At 35.5% G+C, this 18,337-nt stretch overlaps 1 protein-coding gene across 8 annotated transcripts in view; it reads left to right on the top strand.

The window, feature by feature from the left end:
- The window catches only part of TUSC3 (tumor suppressor candidate 3), a 305,682-nt gene that overhangs the window by 146,027 nt on the left and 141,318 nt on the right, over positions 1–18,337 (top strand). For all 8 annotated transcript variants that reach the window (XM_086703305.1, XM_086703302.1, XM_086703299.1 and 5 more), the window contains exon 3: positions 15,461–15,578. In XM_086703305.1, the coding sequence (XP_086559431.1) occupies positions 15,461–15,578 (118 nt within the window). The remainder of the gene's footprint in view (positions 1–15,460; positions 15,579–18,337) is intronic.

Genomic DNA, 18,337 nt, shown 5'->3' with positions numbered 1-18,337 from the left:
TTTTAAGGTAGACGAGGAACACTTTGAGATTTGCATAACCCTTTGCCTTTTAGTGAGGACTGTTACGTCTCAGGCTTTTAACTTCATGACAGTCACTGAGAGAGGAGTTATCATTGTCCTGCTATGAAGGGAAAGATAAAGTATATGTGACTTTTCTAAGTATAAACTTGGAATTATTATGAAGCACAATGCCAGTACACAAGTCCAGATTTTCAGAACTCAGATGCCATATATATGGCGCATATATATATATATATATATATATATATATATATACATATTTTCCTACTTGGCCAGAAAGGTAATAATAAGATTAGTATTACATAATTTAGAGGTCATGTTGAGAATGTTATATAGCTATTATACCAAATTATTATACTTTTATATAGTGTTTTTCTTTCTGTACATAGATTAATATGTTTAACTTTTGGGGGGAAATGTAGTACAGGATCAGATGAAAATACTTCCTCTAAGAGGCCTTCCATTGATTTTTTTTGTTGTTTTTGTTTTGTGGGTTGTTGTTTTTTTTACTGTTCATTTATACCAGCTGTTCTCATACTTCTATGTGCATAAAATATACTTGGAAAGCTAGTTACAATATATATAGTTCTGGAATACATTCATAATGGATTCTGACTAATTTAACATGATATGTGGTCAGGGATTTGTATTTAAACAAATAATCCACTTTTGGTTTCCAATTTTGCATATAACAAGCTGGCTTAGAAGTTACAACTCCATCCTGTCAACAAGTAAAATGTTGAACAGACTGAAAAATCAGCTCTTCCTAGATCTAGAAGAGATCCAAAATTGGAAGGGAAAGAGAATACAGTGAGTGTCATAGCTTACCACAGCGGAGACCAATGAGCAGAAATCAGTGTGGGAACAAGTGCCGAGGTAGAAAACCTAAACTGTAATTGATGAATTGCCGGAGGCTCAGTGCAGACAACTCTAAGGGTTAAAAAACCAAGGGGGACCCAGTCATGGGGAGCCCCTTTAGTATTTGAGATTTACCTCCAGGAGCTTGACCAGATTCCTGTAGTAAATATCAGAGAAAAGTCCTTTGGGTTTTTTATAGGTGGTGGGGAATGGAAACATTTTGAAATATACCAGATCACTTTGTTCTTCTAAATAAAGCCTGTTCTCAGGGGAAACTTGTTAACTAGACTCTAACCTGCTGGAGTATTATCAGAGACTAAGTGACCTGGGGAAGGAGAATACCCAACTAGTGTTTCATGTGAACGAAAGAAATTCCCAACTCCATCCCACTCTAGCCATTCTATCCCATTTTCTCCCAGAGGAGAAAAAAAACCTGAAAAGCAGTTGTGACATTTACAGTCAAGGGGCATAGGCTTACTAAAAGACTGAGACCTAATTAGAGGACTGTAGATCAAATCTCCTATTCTCACATCTCACCACTGCATTTTTTAAACTTTTTTTTTTAATGATTTTTTTTGGGGGGGGGGACACAAATGAAGCATGAGAAGGCGGGGGAGGGGCAGGGAAAAAGGGAGATAGAATCTGAAGTAGGCTACAGGCTCAGAGCTGTCAGCACAGAGCCTGACACGGGGCTTGAACCCATGAACTGTGAGATCATGACCTGAGCCGAAGTCGGTCGCTTAACCAACTGAGCCACCCACGCATCCCTTGCCACTACATTTTTAAAGGCCTATTTGTAGCAGTGCCTTTCCTCCTGACACATCATCTCTGGCTATCAAGAAAAATATACAAGACATATCAAAAGGCAAAAAAACACAATTTGAAGAGAAAAAGCAAGCATCAGAATCAGACATGGCAGGGAGATTGGAATTATCAGAGCAGGAATTTAAAATATCTGATTAATATGCCAAGAGCTATAATGGATAAAGTAGATTGCATGCAAGGACAGATGGGCAATGTAAGCAGAGAGATGGGAATCCTAAAAGAGAACCAAAAAGAAAGACTAGAGATAAAAGATTTCACTCATATAAGGACTTTATGATACAAAATGGATGAACATAAGGGAAGGGAAGCAAAGAGAATATAAAAACAGGGTGCAGGACAAAACAGAAGAGACTCATAAATATGGAGACGAACAGAGGGTTACTGGAGGGGTTGGAGGGGGGATGGACTAAATGGGTAAGGGGCATCAAGGAGTCTACTCCTAGAATCATTGTTGCACTGTATAACTAACTTGAATGTAAATTAAAACATAAATTAAAAAAAATCACTAACAGAAATGAAGACTGCCTTTGCTGGACTTACCAGTAGACTGGACGTGGCTGAGGAAAGAATCACTGGGCTAGAGGATATATCAGAATCTTTGAAAACTGAAAAGCAGAGAGAACAAAGCCTGAGAAAAAGAGACTATCCAAGGACTGTGGGACAACTGTAAAAATTTCAATACGTGTCTAAAGGGAATACCAAAAGGAGAAGAAACAGAGGAACAGAAGAAATATTTGCAACGGTAATGATTGAGATTTCTCCAAATTAGTGTCAGATGCTAAAGTACAGATTGAAAAAGCCAGGGAAGACCAAGCAGGATAAATGCCAAATAAACTACACCTTGCCACATTGTCTTCAAAGAATCAAACAAAAATTCCTGAAAGAAGCCAGAGCAGGGGGTAAAAACCTTACCTATGGAGGAACAAAAACAAGAATTGCATCTGACTTTTCAGATACCATGCAAACAGTAAGAGAATGGAATGAACTACTCAAATGTTGAGAGAGAGGGGAAAAAAAAAAAAAAAAAAACACCTAGAATTCTGTACCCTGCAAAATTATTTTTCACAAGTGAAGGATAGTTTGTCAGACAAACAGAAATTGAGATTTGTTGCTGACCTTATAAGAAATTTGTTGACCTGCCTTATAAGAAATGTTTTAAAAGAAGTTCTTTAGAGAGAAAGAAAATCTATAGGTTAAAAACTTGGATCTATGTAAAGAAAGGAAGAACATCAAAGAAGGAATAAATGAAGGTCAGATAAAAACTTAGAAAAGGAAATAAAATATGTACAGTTTGGGGAAAAAAGACATAAAACTGTTTCTGTTTACAGACGATGTGATTATCTTTGTAGAAAATCCGGAAGAATCAACAAAAAAAGACGTTTGGAACTAAAGAGGAATTATTTCAGGGTTGCATGATACAAGGCTAAGATACAGAAGCCAGTTACTTTCCTATATACCACAACAATACATGAAATTTGTAATTAAAAACAATGCCATTTACATTAACACTCCCAAAATGAAATAAATACTAAGGGATAACTAACAAAATATGTAAAAGATCTATAGAAGAAAAAGTACAAAAACAATGAATGAAATCAAGGAGATAATAGAGATATTTTATGTTCATGGATAAGAAGACTCACTATTTTCAAGATGTCAGTTCTTACCAATTTGATCTATACATTTAATGCAATTCCAATAAAAAAAAAACAAACCTCCAGCATGTCACTTTGTAGATCATGATAAACTGATTCTAAAGTTTATATGGAGAGGCAAATGTTCCAGAATAATCAACACCGTATTAAGGAGAAGAGTAAAATTGGAGAGCTGGTACTACCCGATTTGAAGATTTATTCTAAAGCTACAGTAATCAGGAGAGTGTAATATTGATGAAAGAATAGATGAATACATCAGTGGAACAGAATAGAGAACCCAGAAATAGACCTCCATAAATAGCAGATTTTTGATGAAAGAGGCAAAAGGCAACATGGTGATGCAAAGACAATCACTCTGACAAATGGTGCTAGAACAGCTAGACGTCCACATGCAAAAAAAAAAAAAAAAAAAAAAAAGAATCTAGATACAGACCTTATACCCATCACAAAAATTAACTCAAAATCTGTAGACCTAATTGTAAATGCAAAACTATAAAACTAGAAGATAACATGAGAAAACCTGTATGACCTTGGGCATGGTGACACCTTTTTTAGATAGAGCATCCAAAGATACAATTCATGAAAGAAATAATAAATGATAAAATAGACTTCATTAAAAAATGAAAAAATTCTGCTCTGTGAGAGGACAATTTCAAGAGAATTAGTAGACAAGCCACAGACTGGGAGAAAATGTTTGCAGAAGACTCCTAAAGGACTATTATCCAAAATATAAAAATACTCTTAAAAGAATAAAAACACAAGCCAACTAAAAAATGGGCCAAAGACCTTGAAAGACACCTCACCAAAGAAGATATACAGATGGCTGATCAGAATATGAAAAGATGCTTCACATGATATGTCATCAGGGAAATGAAAATTACGATGGTAATGAAATACCACTACACAACTCTTAGAATGAAAAACAAAACAAAACTGAGAACACCAAATACTGACAAGGACATGAAGTAATAGGAACTCTCAGACATTGCTGGTAGGAATACAAAATTGTACATAGCTGCCTAGGAAGAAAGTTTCTTCACAAAACTAAACAGATTCTTGTCATATGATAGCAATCACTCATTGTAGTATTTATCCAAAGAAGTAGAAAACAATATCCCCGCAAAAACCTGCACAAAGATGTTAATAGCAGCTTTACTCATAGCTGCCAAAAACTTGGAAACAACTGTGATGTTTTTCAGTGGGTAAATGGATAAACTGGTACATCCAAACAATGGAATGTCATTCATTCAGCTCTCAAGACATGAAATCAGCTCTCAAGACATGAAAAGACATGGAAGAAGCTTAAATGCATGTCACTAAGTGAAAGAAGCCAATTTGAGAAGGCTGTATACTGTTTAATTCAAACTGTATGACATTCTGGAAAAGTCAGAAATCTGGAGACAATAAAGATCATTGGTTGCCGGGAGTGAGTGGTGAGAGATGAATAGGGAGAGCACAGGACTTGTAGGGCAGTGACCATAGTCTGTAGATATCATAATGATAGGTGTGTGTCATTATACTGTAGTGCAGACCCACAGAATGTACAATATTATTAAGAGTGAACCCCGAGGTAAATTGTGGAATTGGATGATATGTTCATTCATAGTAAAAAAATAACCGAAAAACAAAACATACCATGCTGGTTAATGATGTTGATAATGGGAGGGTCTGTGTATGTGTGAGGGCAAGGAGTGTATGGGAAATCTCTATTTCTCCCTCCAGTTTTGTCATAAACCTAAAACCTAAAACTGCTGAGAAAACAAACAAACAAACAAACAAAACCCCAAAGTCCTGGGGAAAAAAATCCCAGGTGATTTTTTTATTCAAGTGCTCGGGGAACAATACTCTGAGAACTGAATTTGCATCTCTGTGTTTATATGTAGCCTAGCTGTAGTTGTAACCTGTCTCTTACTATCTCTGAATTCATACTCTTCTGGCTCTGATAATTACTGAGCATAGAACAGAGCTAAGATGATTAAATTCTGTTCTTCAGATTCATCAAATGAAACAGATAAAACTAGTACCTGTATTACAAGGCTTTGTGGAGGCCAAATGATCTGGGTGTAGATGTGTAAAAGGGTTCTGGCACATGGTACACCTCGATAAATGTCACTGATGATGGTGATGCTTTTCATGAAGTAGAAAACACCTAATCTGCATCTCATGGAATACAGTTCTTTTAATCTTAGGTCTGCCTTTTTGATCGATTCCGACAAAGTTTTCTCAAGGTTGTATGTATTAGGCAGACATGAAACCAAAGCATAGAATTTTTAAAGAATCCTGTAGGATTTGAGTTGTGAATTAATGCTTCCCTGATTTCAACTTGTTAGTTTTTATGACAGATGTATTCATTTATTCAGCAGACAATTTGGATATTTTAATGATTCCTGGGCAAGTTATTATGAACAAGATTTACATAGTTTTGAACTTGATCACTTGTTGTTTGTATTCATCATTTAACATTGTAAACATTTCCCTAATGGATGGATGCATCTTGAGACGGCCTTACGCCTTTCTGCTCATTTTTACCCTTTCCAAACACTGTATTGCTTCATCCATTTTTTCATTCATCTGTTAATTCTTTATTGTTAGTTCTACAAATATTGATCAAATATATATTACAATTTTCATATCTATACTGTGTGTGTATAAACTTAAGAGAACAATGGGTGAGTCAGTTTATTACTGCATTGTGTGTCAGTCTTCTGATGTGTACAACCTTGAAGCATTTATATCTTGTTACCATTTTATTATTTATTTATGTAATATTTATTTTGAGAGGGAAAGTAAGCATGAGTCAGGGAGGGGAAGAGAGAGAGGGAGAGAGAGAGAGATGAAGAGAGAGAATCCCAGGAGCCCAGTGCAGGGCTTGATCCCACATACCATGAGATCCTGACTTGAGCCAAAATCAAGAGTCAGTAGTCAACTGAGGCACCCAGGAGCCCCTGTTGTTACCAGTTTTAAAAGAGAGCAAAAAGTTTACTGAGTTGTAAACTGGTAACTATGCGTATATATATATACAATTTAATATCTCGTATATCCATATACATTTTTGCCTTGAGATATGTGTCAGAATCACATGTTTCATGTGAGAGTTATTTTCTAAGGAAAAGTAATCTACTTAGGACTGAGAAAGAAAAAAAAATGCGTAGGAAACATGGAACATGTTCACCAAGTAGTGAATTATGCCAAGTCAATTACAGTGTAGTAGTGAACTGTTGGTACCTCAACTCTTCAGAAGCTTTGGGTCTATTAGTACATTTCAGTATATTTAGTAGAATCCTAGGTGTGTATAGCACAGCCAGAGAAAAATCACCCTGTAAAAATGTTTGTACAGGGCGCTGTTTACCAGTTTGTTTGTTTTTCTCTTCAGGGTATCAGAACCATACGTAATAGGCAGTTCTACTCAACCAGATCTGTCTCCACATATCATTATCTATAAAAATTGATTAATTAGGGGTTTTATGAAGAAATACTTTGGAATAACTTTGCAATATAGATTTATATACAGACATAAGTTGTCATAAATATATCACTCTAAAAGGCATACATTGAGATTTTGATAAGAATCTGTTACTTTCTAGAAAGTTTGGTTAACATTAAAAAGAGAAACCATGTTTCTTAAAAAAATCCCTTCAAGGACATTAAAGATAAAAATTACTTTCATCATGGGAAATATGTTAAATATCTACAGCTACAGATTAATAATCCCTTTTAGTTTTACATAACCTTTTAAAAGGGGTTATAATACTAAAAAGTTACGGTATTTGGATTAAGTGGTATTTTTTCTTGTTCCTGTAATAAAAAATTGAGAAGACTTAATATAACGGAGTTAACAGAAGCATGCCCTGCGGCTATTGCCTAAACCTTCCTGAATGCTTTGATGCAACTTGAGTGCCCTCTTCAGGCTGCATTTGAGTATATTAGAACAATTTAGAATGTCCTTTGAATTGGTAAAATTGGGCCTCTTCCATTCCTGTGAACTACCAAAACAAAAAAATATTTTTTTAGGTAACAGTTAAGTGCTTATAGCTTTTGTGCTCGTCAACTTTGAATTTCAGATGGCAGTGAGGTCTGAAGTGTGCTGAGCACTGGTGAGGTCTTAATTTGGTTGTTAGTCTAAGCTGACATAGACATATGCAAGAATCCAGTGAATTTCTTTGCCATTATTAGTTTGGATTTCTCTATTTACCTATTAAGCATTAAGGAGTTGGAATATGGGGCTGAGGGATAACGGAGTCAAGTTTATAGAAGTCAGTTTATGTTATTGGCACACATTCCCTCTAAGGAGTCCTTTTCACTTTGAGTAGATATCATTAATGTTGAAATATGTATTTCTCAGGCTCACTGAATTATTTTTAATGACAGACAGATCTGTTCACTGATGCTCTTGCTACTGAATTGCACCCAACAGAAAAAAAAGCCCCATCTACCCTGTCAGTATTAAATTTTCTCAAAGTACTGCATTTGTGTTGAGAAAGTATAATTTGCTTGGCTTCCCTGCAATTCTGTATTACAGCTAGATATATCCTTAAGTAGAAGCAACCTGTCTAGAAAATTTTTTGATTACTTTGGTGCTCTAGGTTCCAAAGGAGAATGTGTAAGAAATACGTCATCATTTCATTTATGTACTATTTTAATAGCCTCATATATTTTCCCAATTAGACCAGTATAGTAACATTCTAAGTGCCTTCCATTTATTTTCTTCGCCTCCAATATGCTGTACACACTGTTGCCAGATCCTGATTTTTAAATTAGTATTTTGCATAATCTACTTTTTTCAAAACACTCATAGTTGTTCACTGTTTATAGAATAAAATCAAGGTCCTATTTATCTTTCCACTGAAAGAAAGCTTCCAATCTCTCCTTAGTTTCTAACATGAAGCTTATATTCTGTTATTTGAAATGCATAATATACATTTCAGACTGGGTAGTCCTTGTTTATAGTGCATTTTCTACCTTAATGTTCTCTTCCTATCCTTTTGATTATAATTTTAGTCCTTCCATTTTCTTTGAATTTTTCACATTCACACTTTATACAACTGCTCTAATCTGTGATCTCATTCTCCTCTACATATATATATGGCACTTAAAATCTGCATTCTTTTTTTAATATATAGTTGATCTTTGAACAACACATGAGTTAGGGGACTGACCCCCACACAGTTGAAAATCTGTGCATAACTTTTGACTCCCCTAAAACTTTACTAATAGTGTACTGTTGACAGGAAGCTTCACCTATAACATAAAGAGTCGACTTACAAATATTTTATATGTAACATGTATTCTATATGGTATTCTTACAATAAAGCTAGAGAAAAGAGGATGTTATTGAGAAAATACATTTCCAGTACTGTATTATATCCAAAAATTTGCATATAAGTGGATCTTTGCAGTTCAAATCCATGTCGTTCAAGGGTCAGCTGAATGTATTTACTTATGTGTTAGTGTGTTTCTGTTCATTTCTCTAAGAAGCTTCTTAAAGGTGGAGATTGTGAGTTATACTCTTTATTATTGCAGCATATATTAAAATGCTGAATAAACATCGTTGATGATTTAGATCTAGATTCCATATTTGCATATGAAATTAACATGAATTATGTTAGATGATGTTAGATGTTAGATGATGACTTAGTCATTATATTAGATGATGTTCGATGATGATTTAGTCATTATAACCTTTCAAATTATGACTACCATTCCTTTGGGAAATACCATGTATTTGTGATGGTAACTTAGAATTTAAAGTATTTCTTCTTTTTCTTCCCAAGACCACCAATAGAGTGAAGTAAATTGGTCTTAAAAGAGATATTAACCTGTAATGTAAATCTCACAAAGTGGGCTTTTAGTCCCTTTAGAAGTCAGAAACTTAAATGTAGTGATACTTAGTTTTAGAGCATATATATATATATATTTAGGAAAGTATGTTATTATCACCATCATCAAACCTTTGTTAAATGACTGTTCTGTACTAGGTCCTAGACATTGAACAATCAGTGCATAAATACAATATGCATGAACAGAACAGATATATGCATTAAATAGTGCTATGCATTAGCTGAGAATTTCCATTTCAGGCACTTGCCTTAACAAGCATTGTAGGTGTAGAGATTTGAAGTGACTGCTGAAGGAGAAGCAGTTTTTAAGCAAGCTTTGAAAGAAAGAAGGACAGTCTAAGCAAGAGATTTAAGCTCAAAGAATGAACATGGATGTCATAAAACGGAGAGAGTCTTTAAGTGTAGACTGTTCATATAGACGTAGGCCATAGATACAAGTTGTGGCCAGGAGGATCTTGTCTTCGTCTGCCCATTGTCTTCATTAGATAGGCAATGGGAAGCTCCTTAGGATTTGAGAACATAGGATAGAATCTACAATTGCTACTTGGGAACTTTAATTGAAAAAGTGGATTGATACGGATACGGAGTTAAAAGGCAAAATTAATTCATCCTCTTTGACTCCTCAGTACTCTGTCACATAATCTTGCTTTATTTTCTTCAGGGTATATTTGATGATCTGAACTGTTGTGTATACTTGCATGAGGCCTCTCTTTCCCCTTGGATTGTATTCTCCTTAAGATCAGAGCCCTTGCTCTTATATTAATTTTTGGTGGCACTAAAGTATATTTGTGTAATGAATTAATGAGTGAATGAATGTATGTACATTCTAGTAGGTCTGGGCTTAGGTTACAACATTATGAGGGAAAGAAATTCAACATTATCCCTGTCTCACATCATCATTCTATAAGATACTGTACACAGATGTTGAATAGTAAAATTTGATTGTTTTCTTCCTGCATTATTTTTCGGAATGAAGCATTTTCATTTCTTAGAATAGCATCGTCCCAAGAATGCAAGTTTTTGCTGAGATGCTGTTTTTCTAAGTTTCATTTTTCTGAAGTTAAAATGTTCTTCTGTGTAAAAATACACTGTTGTTTTTTTTTTTTTTTTTTTTTTTTAACGTTTATTTTATTTTTGGGACAGAGAGAGACAGAGCATGAACGGGGGAGGGGCAGAGAGAGAGGGAGACACAGAATCGGAAACAGGCTCCAGGCTCTGAGCCATCAGCCCAGAGCCCGACGCGGGGCTCGAACTCACGGACCGCGAGATCGTGACCTGGCTGAAGTCGGACGCTTAACCGACTGCGCCACCCAGGCGCCCCCACTGTTTTTTTTTTTAATTGCAGTGTTACCTGTTTGATTTTTTTTTTTAAGGCCGCATTGTCCACTTGAGTTTTATTGGCATGCAAAGATGTTCAGACATACTTAATTGTTGCTGCCAATTCACTGTGTCAAGTGCTTCTTTAAAAATCAACGGTGAATACTTTCCAGTAATATTATATTCCATATGACAAAAATAAAATCAGATTTTAGGACTTATGCTGGTTTTTACTGTTTTTATTGTAGCAGTGAGGCACTGCTTTAAGTAGATGAGGGAGTGCACATTCTGTGTATTCCTCTCATAAACAGAGCACATGTCCTCATTTATGCCACAGCTCCTTTTTGCCTTTTGGTTCTTTCCCTTGTTAGGCCTTTGTGCTTGCTCTTCCTGCCGCCTGAAATCTTTATTCTCCAGCTCGTTTCGATAATGTGTTCTTCTCATCCTTGGGACCTGAGCTTCAGAGTCACTTTATCTGAGAAACCTTTTAGGACATTCCATCTCCGTAGAGCCTCCACTGTTTGCTGCAATACCAGTTCCATGTGCTATGTTCTCAGTGTATATGGAAAGTTTAATTTGTCACTTGGTTGTTTATTATGTCTCCCCACTAAAGTATCAAGTTCCTGACAGCAGAGACCTTGGAGTTTAGCACATTCACTGTCATTAAGTCCTCAGTAAGTAGTTTTGCAGTGAATTATACTAAGTAAATCTTATTTAACCACCAGAGCTTTAAAAGATTATGACCATTCTCATTGAACATATTTCTGCCTACTGAGCCCAGTGCAGCCTTAGGCCGATCCTTGCAGTCGTCTGTGTTTGTACTATGGTCCAGTAAAAAGATGCCCTGAAGGTCTTTATGCTGACCTCAGATTATAGAGCCCTTTTAAATATGTATTTTAATAACAGCAATATTATGTGCTCCTTGTTAATAATAAAAGAAAGAAAAAGCCTAAAATGAACAACTACACTCCCTAGTCTTTGCACTCATATATTTGTATACTTGGCTATGGGCAATCACTATTATTTCTTTGGGTTTTCTTCCTCTCGTGGTTTTTTTTTTTTTTTTTCCTTCATATATCTAAATGTTATAACAATATTTCATACAGCATACTTGTCTTGACATTTCTTGCTATGATAGGTAAGGATTTAACTCATTTCTCCCCTTCTTCTTTTATTATTGTAACAATAAATAGCATCCTTTTATTTCTTGTCCACTAACTAGAGATGACATCTCTTGGTTCCCTCATTTATCATATGAAGATTAGCAAACACACCCTTCTTGTTCCTTCTTTTCCTTCCCTTTTACCTACCAAATCTTGTTAATTGTATTTTCATGTTTTCAGAGTTGATACCATTTACATTCTATACTATTCAAAATAATTAACCTTTCTCATTTCCAATTAATCAAAATTATGATACATTTTAATTTGCATTTTATTTAGACCTTTTATATTCATTTTCTTATAGTTTTTCCTGGAGCAAATATGTCTTCCATACTATGGTCTTAGTATCTTCCAACTTGTACTGATTCTGATGACTGCTTAGAATCTTTTCATTTTATTTATTTATTTTTTTATTTTTTTATTTTATTTTTTTTCAATATATGAAATTTATTGTCAAATTGGTTTCCATACAACACCCAGTGCTCATCCCAAAAGGTGCCCTCCTCAATACCCATCACCCACCCTTCCACCCCCCATCAACCCTCAGTTTGTTCTCAGTTTTTAACAGTCTCTTATGCTTTGGCTCTCTCCCACTCTAACCTCTTTTTTTTTTCTTTCCTTCCCCTCCTCCATGGGTTTCTGTTAAGTTTCTCAGGATCCACATAAGAGTGAAAACATATGGTATCTGTCTTTCTCTGTATAGCTTATTTCACTTAGCATCACACTCTCCAGTTCCATCCACGTTGCTACAAAGGGCCATATTTCGTTCTTTCTCATTGCCACGGAGTACTCCATTGTGTATATAAACCACAATTTCTTTATCCATTCATCAGTTGATGGACATTTAGGCTCTTTCCATAATTTGGCTATTGTTGAGAGTGCTGCTATAAACATTGGGGTACAAGTGCCCCTTTGCATCAGTACTCCTGTATCCCTTGGGTAAATTCCTAGCAGTGCTATTGCTGGGTCATAGGGTAGGTCTATTTTTAATTTTCTGAGGAACCTCCACACTGCTTTCCAGAGTGGCTGCACCAATTTGCATTCCTGCCAACAGTGGAAGAGGGTTCCCGTTTCTCCACATCCTCGCCAGCATCTATAGTCTCCTGATTTGTTCAATTTGGCCACTCTGACTGGCGTGAGGTGATATCTGAGTGTGGTTTTGATTTGTATTTCCCTCATGAGGAGCGATGTTGAGCATCTTTTCATGTGCCTCTTGGCCATCTGGATGTCTTCTTTAGAGAAGTATCTATTCGTGTTTTCTGCCCATTTCTTCACTGAATCTTTTCATTTTAAAGTCCAATTAAATTTCAGTTCTAATTTGTACTTCATAGTTTCTTAGTTGGATCACAGCTTTTAGACATCTTCTACCCTTCCTACCTTAACCATAATTCTGGTTGCCCTTTTCTGTTTCTTGTAGTATTCCTATCATACTCTTAAGTTTTCTTATTTTTTCATTCATATTCCCTTTCTACCATTTACACCCTAAGTCAATTTCATGTTTCTTACATTTCTGAGAACATGTTTATTTCAAACTTAAAATTGGTTTGATATAGAATTATACATTGAAAATAACATGCTCTCAACACTGAAGGAATTGTTCCATTATCTGCCAATATCTAGTGCTGCTAAATACTAGTCCAAGCCCAGTCAATCTCATTGTTTGTCACTGTTGCGTTTTTTTTTTTTTTTTGGTCAGACATTCTTTTTATCTATAATGATCTAAAATATCACAGTATGTCTGGGTGTCTGTCTTTTCCCATTCCTCTTATGCAGAACCTAGGGAGTAATTTTAAGTGTGGAGACTTAGTCTCCTTTAATTGTATTGTGTCTCCAGAAGTATTTCCTCCATGCTCGCTTCTTTTTCTAGGTCTCCTCTGAAAGTTGAAATTTGGGGGTTATATCTCTGGGTTCCTTCCTCTTTTCTTTTTCCAAATGTAGTCCACCTGTGAATTTTTTGTTTTTTGAATTTTATTTAACTCTATCTTCTTACATTGGTATTTAATTTGAACAGTCATATGTTAAATTTTAAATGCTGTCCTTTACTTTCTTTGTTCCTTTTCTGTGATACCATTCTGTGTGTGTGTGTGTGTGTGTGTGTGTGTGTGTGTGTGTGTGTGTGTGTGTGTGTTTGTTGAATACTATTGGAAGAAGCAGTCTGTCAGGGGCCCTGAGGATCCCTGCATGTTTTTACCGGTTATGCCAAGAAGGCATAGGCTTGGCTGCTCTTTTCCTGGACATGTACAGTGAGAAGCCTTAAGGAAGGAAATAATGTCTTCCACTGAACAAAGCACATTTATTTCATTTATTAGAAAAACAGTAAGTGCCTCAAACTTGTTCCTCTCCTGTAACACAGTTAACTGTGTGCTGGCATTCATGAGGGACCCTTTGTGTCACTGGTAAGATTTGGGGGCAAGAGGAACTGATGCTAACAAACACGAAGTAATAAAGTCCTTCCTTTGTCTCTGACCCCACCGTCTCATCTTTTCTGCCAGCATCCATGAAACGGTAACAGGGTAGCTTGTTAGCTTGTACATAAGACAGTTTCTTCTGGAATCTGTTTTGTTTTTTAAATCATGTCAGGTTTTCCTCAAATATAAGGTGATTTTTTTTTTTTTTTTTTCATTTCGCCATAGAAAGACTAACATTGGGACTGGTTGGGAGTGGGGCAGAAGTTTGGGTCTTCTGTTCTCTATAAAGAAATTTAATTATCTCTCTTTTGAGTTCCATTTCTTACCTCCAGACTCTGCTGCTTCTTAACCCAGCACTTTTCCTAACTCTTTCCTGCACTGCAGTCTCACTTTGTGATTGTACCCTTCTCCATCAAAACTTTGCCACTAGCTTTCTGTTTTCCAGGTACTTCATGGAATCTCTTATCTGCTGCTGACTGTCCTCCAAGTCTTTTATGTTATGATGAGATTGTGCATTTTTATCTCTTCCATTTTGGGGAGAAGAAGAAGATAAACTCCTTTCTTAATTATATGGAGGGAACACACTTTTTAAAAAAAATGCTTTAATGATCCCATGTTGCTTTTTGTTTCTAGACTGTGGTTACGTCCTTCTAGTAATACTCCAACTGTACACTTAAATATAAAGCTTTGATATCCAGAAAATCAGCAAAATGTCCAACAGAAATTCAAAATAGGAGTGACTATTATTCATAGAGGAGGGCTTATTTGTGGCATTTGGTTCGGCCACCAGACAAGTTTTTGCTGACTTACAGTAATTTTGAGTGTAATTGCATTTTTAGATAAATGGAATATATAAAGATGCAGTATAACTGCATTTACAATTTAAAACATGCCTATGTTTTTGTCTCTGTTAAACTGAATTGCTAATATTCTTAAAATCTGCTTTATGTTTTTTACTAAAGGTCATTCGAAGATTTAAAATATATATATAGGGGATGCCATAAACTCTAGAATAAGAGTTGTCGCTTATTTAAAGGGCCATGCCAGGCTTTCAGTCCACACAACTTCCATTACAACTACTCAACTGTGTCCTTACACAGCACAGTAGCCGTCATAGCAATATGTAAAGGAGTCATTGTGGCTGTGGTGCAGAAAACCTTTATGGACAACACAGTATGAATCTTACATAGTTTTCAAATATCCTGGACTATTTCTTCTATTTTTTTTTTTTTACAACCATGTAAAAATATAAAAATAATGCTTGCAGTATGTGTAGAAATTAGCCAACCCATGTGTTAGAATTACCTGTTTTATTAACAGCTTTGTTAGTGCTTGAGTGCTGACTTGTTTTTACTCTGCCCCATTATCTTTATCAGGCAAGCTAATGAAGAATATCAAATACTGGCTAACTCCTGGCGCTATTCGTCTGCTTTCTGTAACAAACTCTTCTTCAGTATGGTGGACTATGATGAGGGGACAGATGTTTTTCAACAGGTAAAAGAGTTGTTTCTTATTTTGCTACTATATATGATAGAGTTGGTTATGGTCGGTACATTTTTGTTTGCCAAGTAAAAATACAATTCGTTGAATAAGTCAATAAATACAATGAGTAGTTGTAATGAATCGTGTGATAGGATTAAAGTAATTTTAGCCAGTATTATCTTTGTCAGTGCACAGTTTTTTCTATTAGTGTGTGTGGTAAACACATGTTAACTTTTTCATTATGGAAGAAATATGTCTTTTCAGGTATATAGTGGTAGTTTACATCCATTACCCTTCCTTATTTTGATATTTAACTGTATTGGGTTTAGGTGATATTTTGCACCAATTTTTGAAATTTTGTATAAATTCAATGTAATTTTTACTTAACCCTCACTGCTTCTGGTGTGAAAGATACCGAGAACTTTACATGTAAAGTATTAAATATTTATTTAAAAGTGTTCTCTGTGGTGGACTGAATTGTGTCCCTCCCATAACCCCAAAGTGACTGTATTTGGAGATAGGGCCTTTAAGGAGATAATTAAGGTTAAATGACATCATAGAATGGGACACTAATTCAATAGGACTGGTGTCCTCATAAGAAGAAAAGACACTAGGAGAATACGTGCACAGAGGAAAGGCCACATAAGGACACTCCAAGAAGATGACTGTCTGCAAAAAAGCAAGAGAGGTCTCTTTAGGAAACAGTTCTACTGCTGTCTGAATCTTGGTCTTCTAGCCTCCAGAGCTGTAAGAAAACAGATTTCTGTTTTTTAAGCCACTCAGTCCATGGTATTCTGTTACGGCAACCCAGGCAGAAGAATACATTCTCATTTACATAGTCTTCTCTGTAGAGCAAGGTAATGAATTGTGGCGTAAGGATGCTAGTGGTCATGACTTTTGTCATGGTTGTGTCATCATCTTTCCTAAACTCATGTTCCAAGCACTCTTTGAAATGCTTAATAAGTATTCTTTCATTTAGTTTCACAATGAGAAAATATTCTGATCTCCATTTCACAAATAAGGAAGTTAAGGTATGGGGAGGTTGCTTAGCTAAGTTTACAAATTTAGTATCATTTAGGGCTAGAATTTGAGCTCAGCAGTCTGGCTCCCAGGGCTCTAGTTCTTAATTATGCTGTTATCCTGCGCTTATTAATATATTTATATTTATACCGCATGATCAGTGCCTTTCAAATGTAAAACTTATGTTAGTACCTGGCATTGACTAGTTTGGTCTATTTTATTTTTCTCATATGTGACATTCTTTGGCTTAAGACTTTACCAGGTCATAGAAAAGCACTTAGTTTTGTAAAGAATCTAGATCACTAACTATAAATGGGCCATTAGTAAGTAGTTTTGCTTGTTTGCTTCCAGATTGATTATTCATTCCTCTTTGTCAGTTTCCAGTTGAATGAGAGAAATTCTCTCTTTACCTTCAAAACCCTTTATTCTTGGTCATTCCTGTTAGGTTTCCTTACTTATTTTTCCCCTATAAATTTATTTTGCTTTTGGGATGTTTCTTTTTGTTCACCTGTTTAGCAAATATTATTGACTGTCTACAGAGCAATGGATGCGAGAGAAACACACACATAGCTCTTACCCATAAAGAGATTATGGATCAGAGAGCTGATAATAATAGTAATAATATAATAATAAAAACATATAGAGGCACCTGGGTGACTCAGCTGGTTAAGCATCTAACTCTTGATTTCAGCTCAGGTCATGATCTCACTGTTTGTGAGTTCGAGTCCCATGTCGGGCTCTGCTCTGACAGTATGGAGCTTGCTTGGGATTCTCTCTCCCTCTGCCCTTCCTCTGCTCGCTTGCTCACTCTCTCTCTCTCTCTCTCTCTCTCAAAATAAATAAATAAACGTTAAAAAATGCATATGTACAGATCTTCTTCAACTTATGATGGGGTTATGTCCCAATAAACCCATTATAAGTTGAAAATATTACAAGTAAAAAATGCATTTAATACACTTAACTACTGAACCTTATAGTTTAGCCTTACCTTAAATGTGGTCAGAGCACTTACATTAGTCTACAGTTGGACAAAATCAGTTAACACAGTCTGTTTCCTATTAAAGTGTTGAATATCTTTGTAATTTATTGAATATGGTAGTGAAAGTGAAAATCAGAATGGTTATATGGATACAGAATGGTTGTCACTGTATCAGTTGTTTACCCTCATGATTGCATGGCTGACTGAGGGCTGTGACTCACCGCCCTCGTCCAGCATCAGGAGCTAGTATTGTATTGCATATTACTAGCCCACAAAAAGATCCAAGTTCAAAATTTGAAGTACAGTTTCTAATGAGTGTGTATTACTTTGGTACCATTGTAAGGTCCAAAAATTATAAAGTTGAACCATCGTTAGTCAGGGACCGTCTGTAATTTCAAATAACATTAATGTTGTTTACAGGTCTCCGTAGAATCTCAGGAGAATTGACCTTAGAGATAATCAGTTGAAGTGCTGTTCATTATTAGGAAATAGTTGTCCAGGTCTGATCTGATGGCTAGAGCAGAGGCTTCAAGCCCAAACATCTACTCGGCCAAGTTTGTAAATTAAATGAAGAAATCAGATTGGATTAGCTTAATTTCATTGTGGTATGTTTATTTACATATATTCTTGATATATTGAACACATTCGTTCTTGACTTGCTTAATTACTTATGTTTTCTCCTATTAAAACAAAGTCTTGGTCTTTTTTTTTTTTTAATCTTTGATGGAAATACTATTTCATTTTTCTCCTAACTACTGTAAGAAATAAAGCC

Source organism: Puma concolor, chromosome B1, assembly GCF_028749965.1.
Source record: "Puma concolor isolate L17-30 chromosome B1, mPumCon1.1.hap2, whole genome shotgun sequence".
NCBI classification, from domain to species: Eukaryota; Metazoa; Chordata; class Mammalia; order Carnivora; family Felidae; genus Puma; species Puma concolor.
The sequence above is the reverse complement of the archived record's forward strand: the minus strand, read 5'-3'. Positions and strand labels throughout refer to the sequence as shown.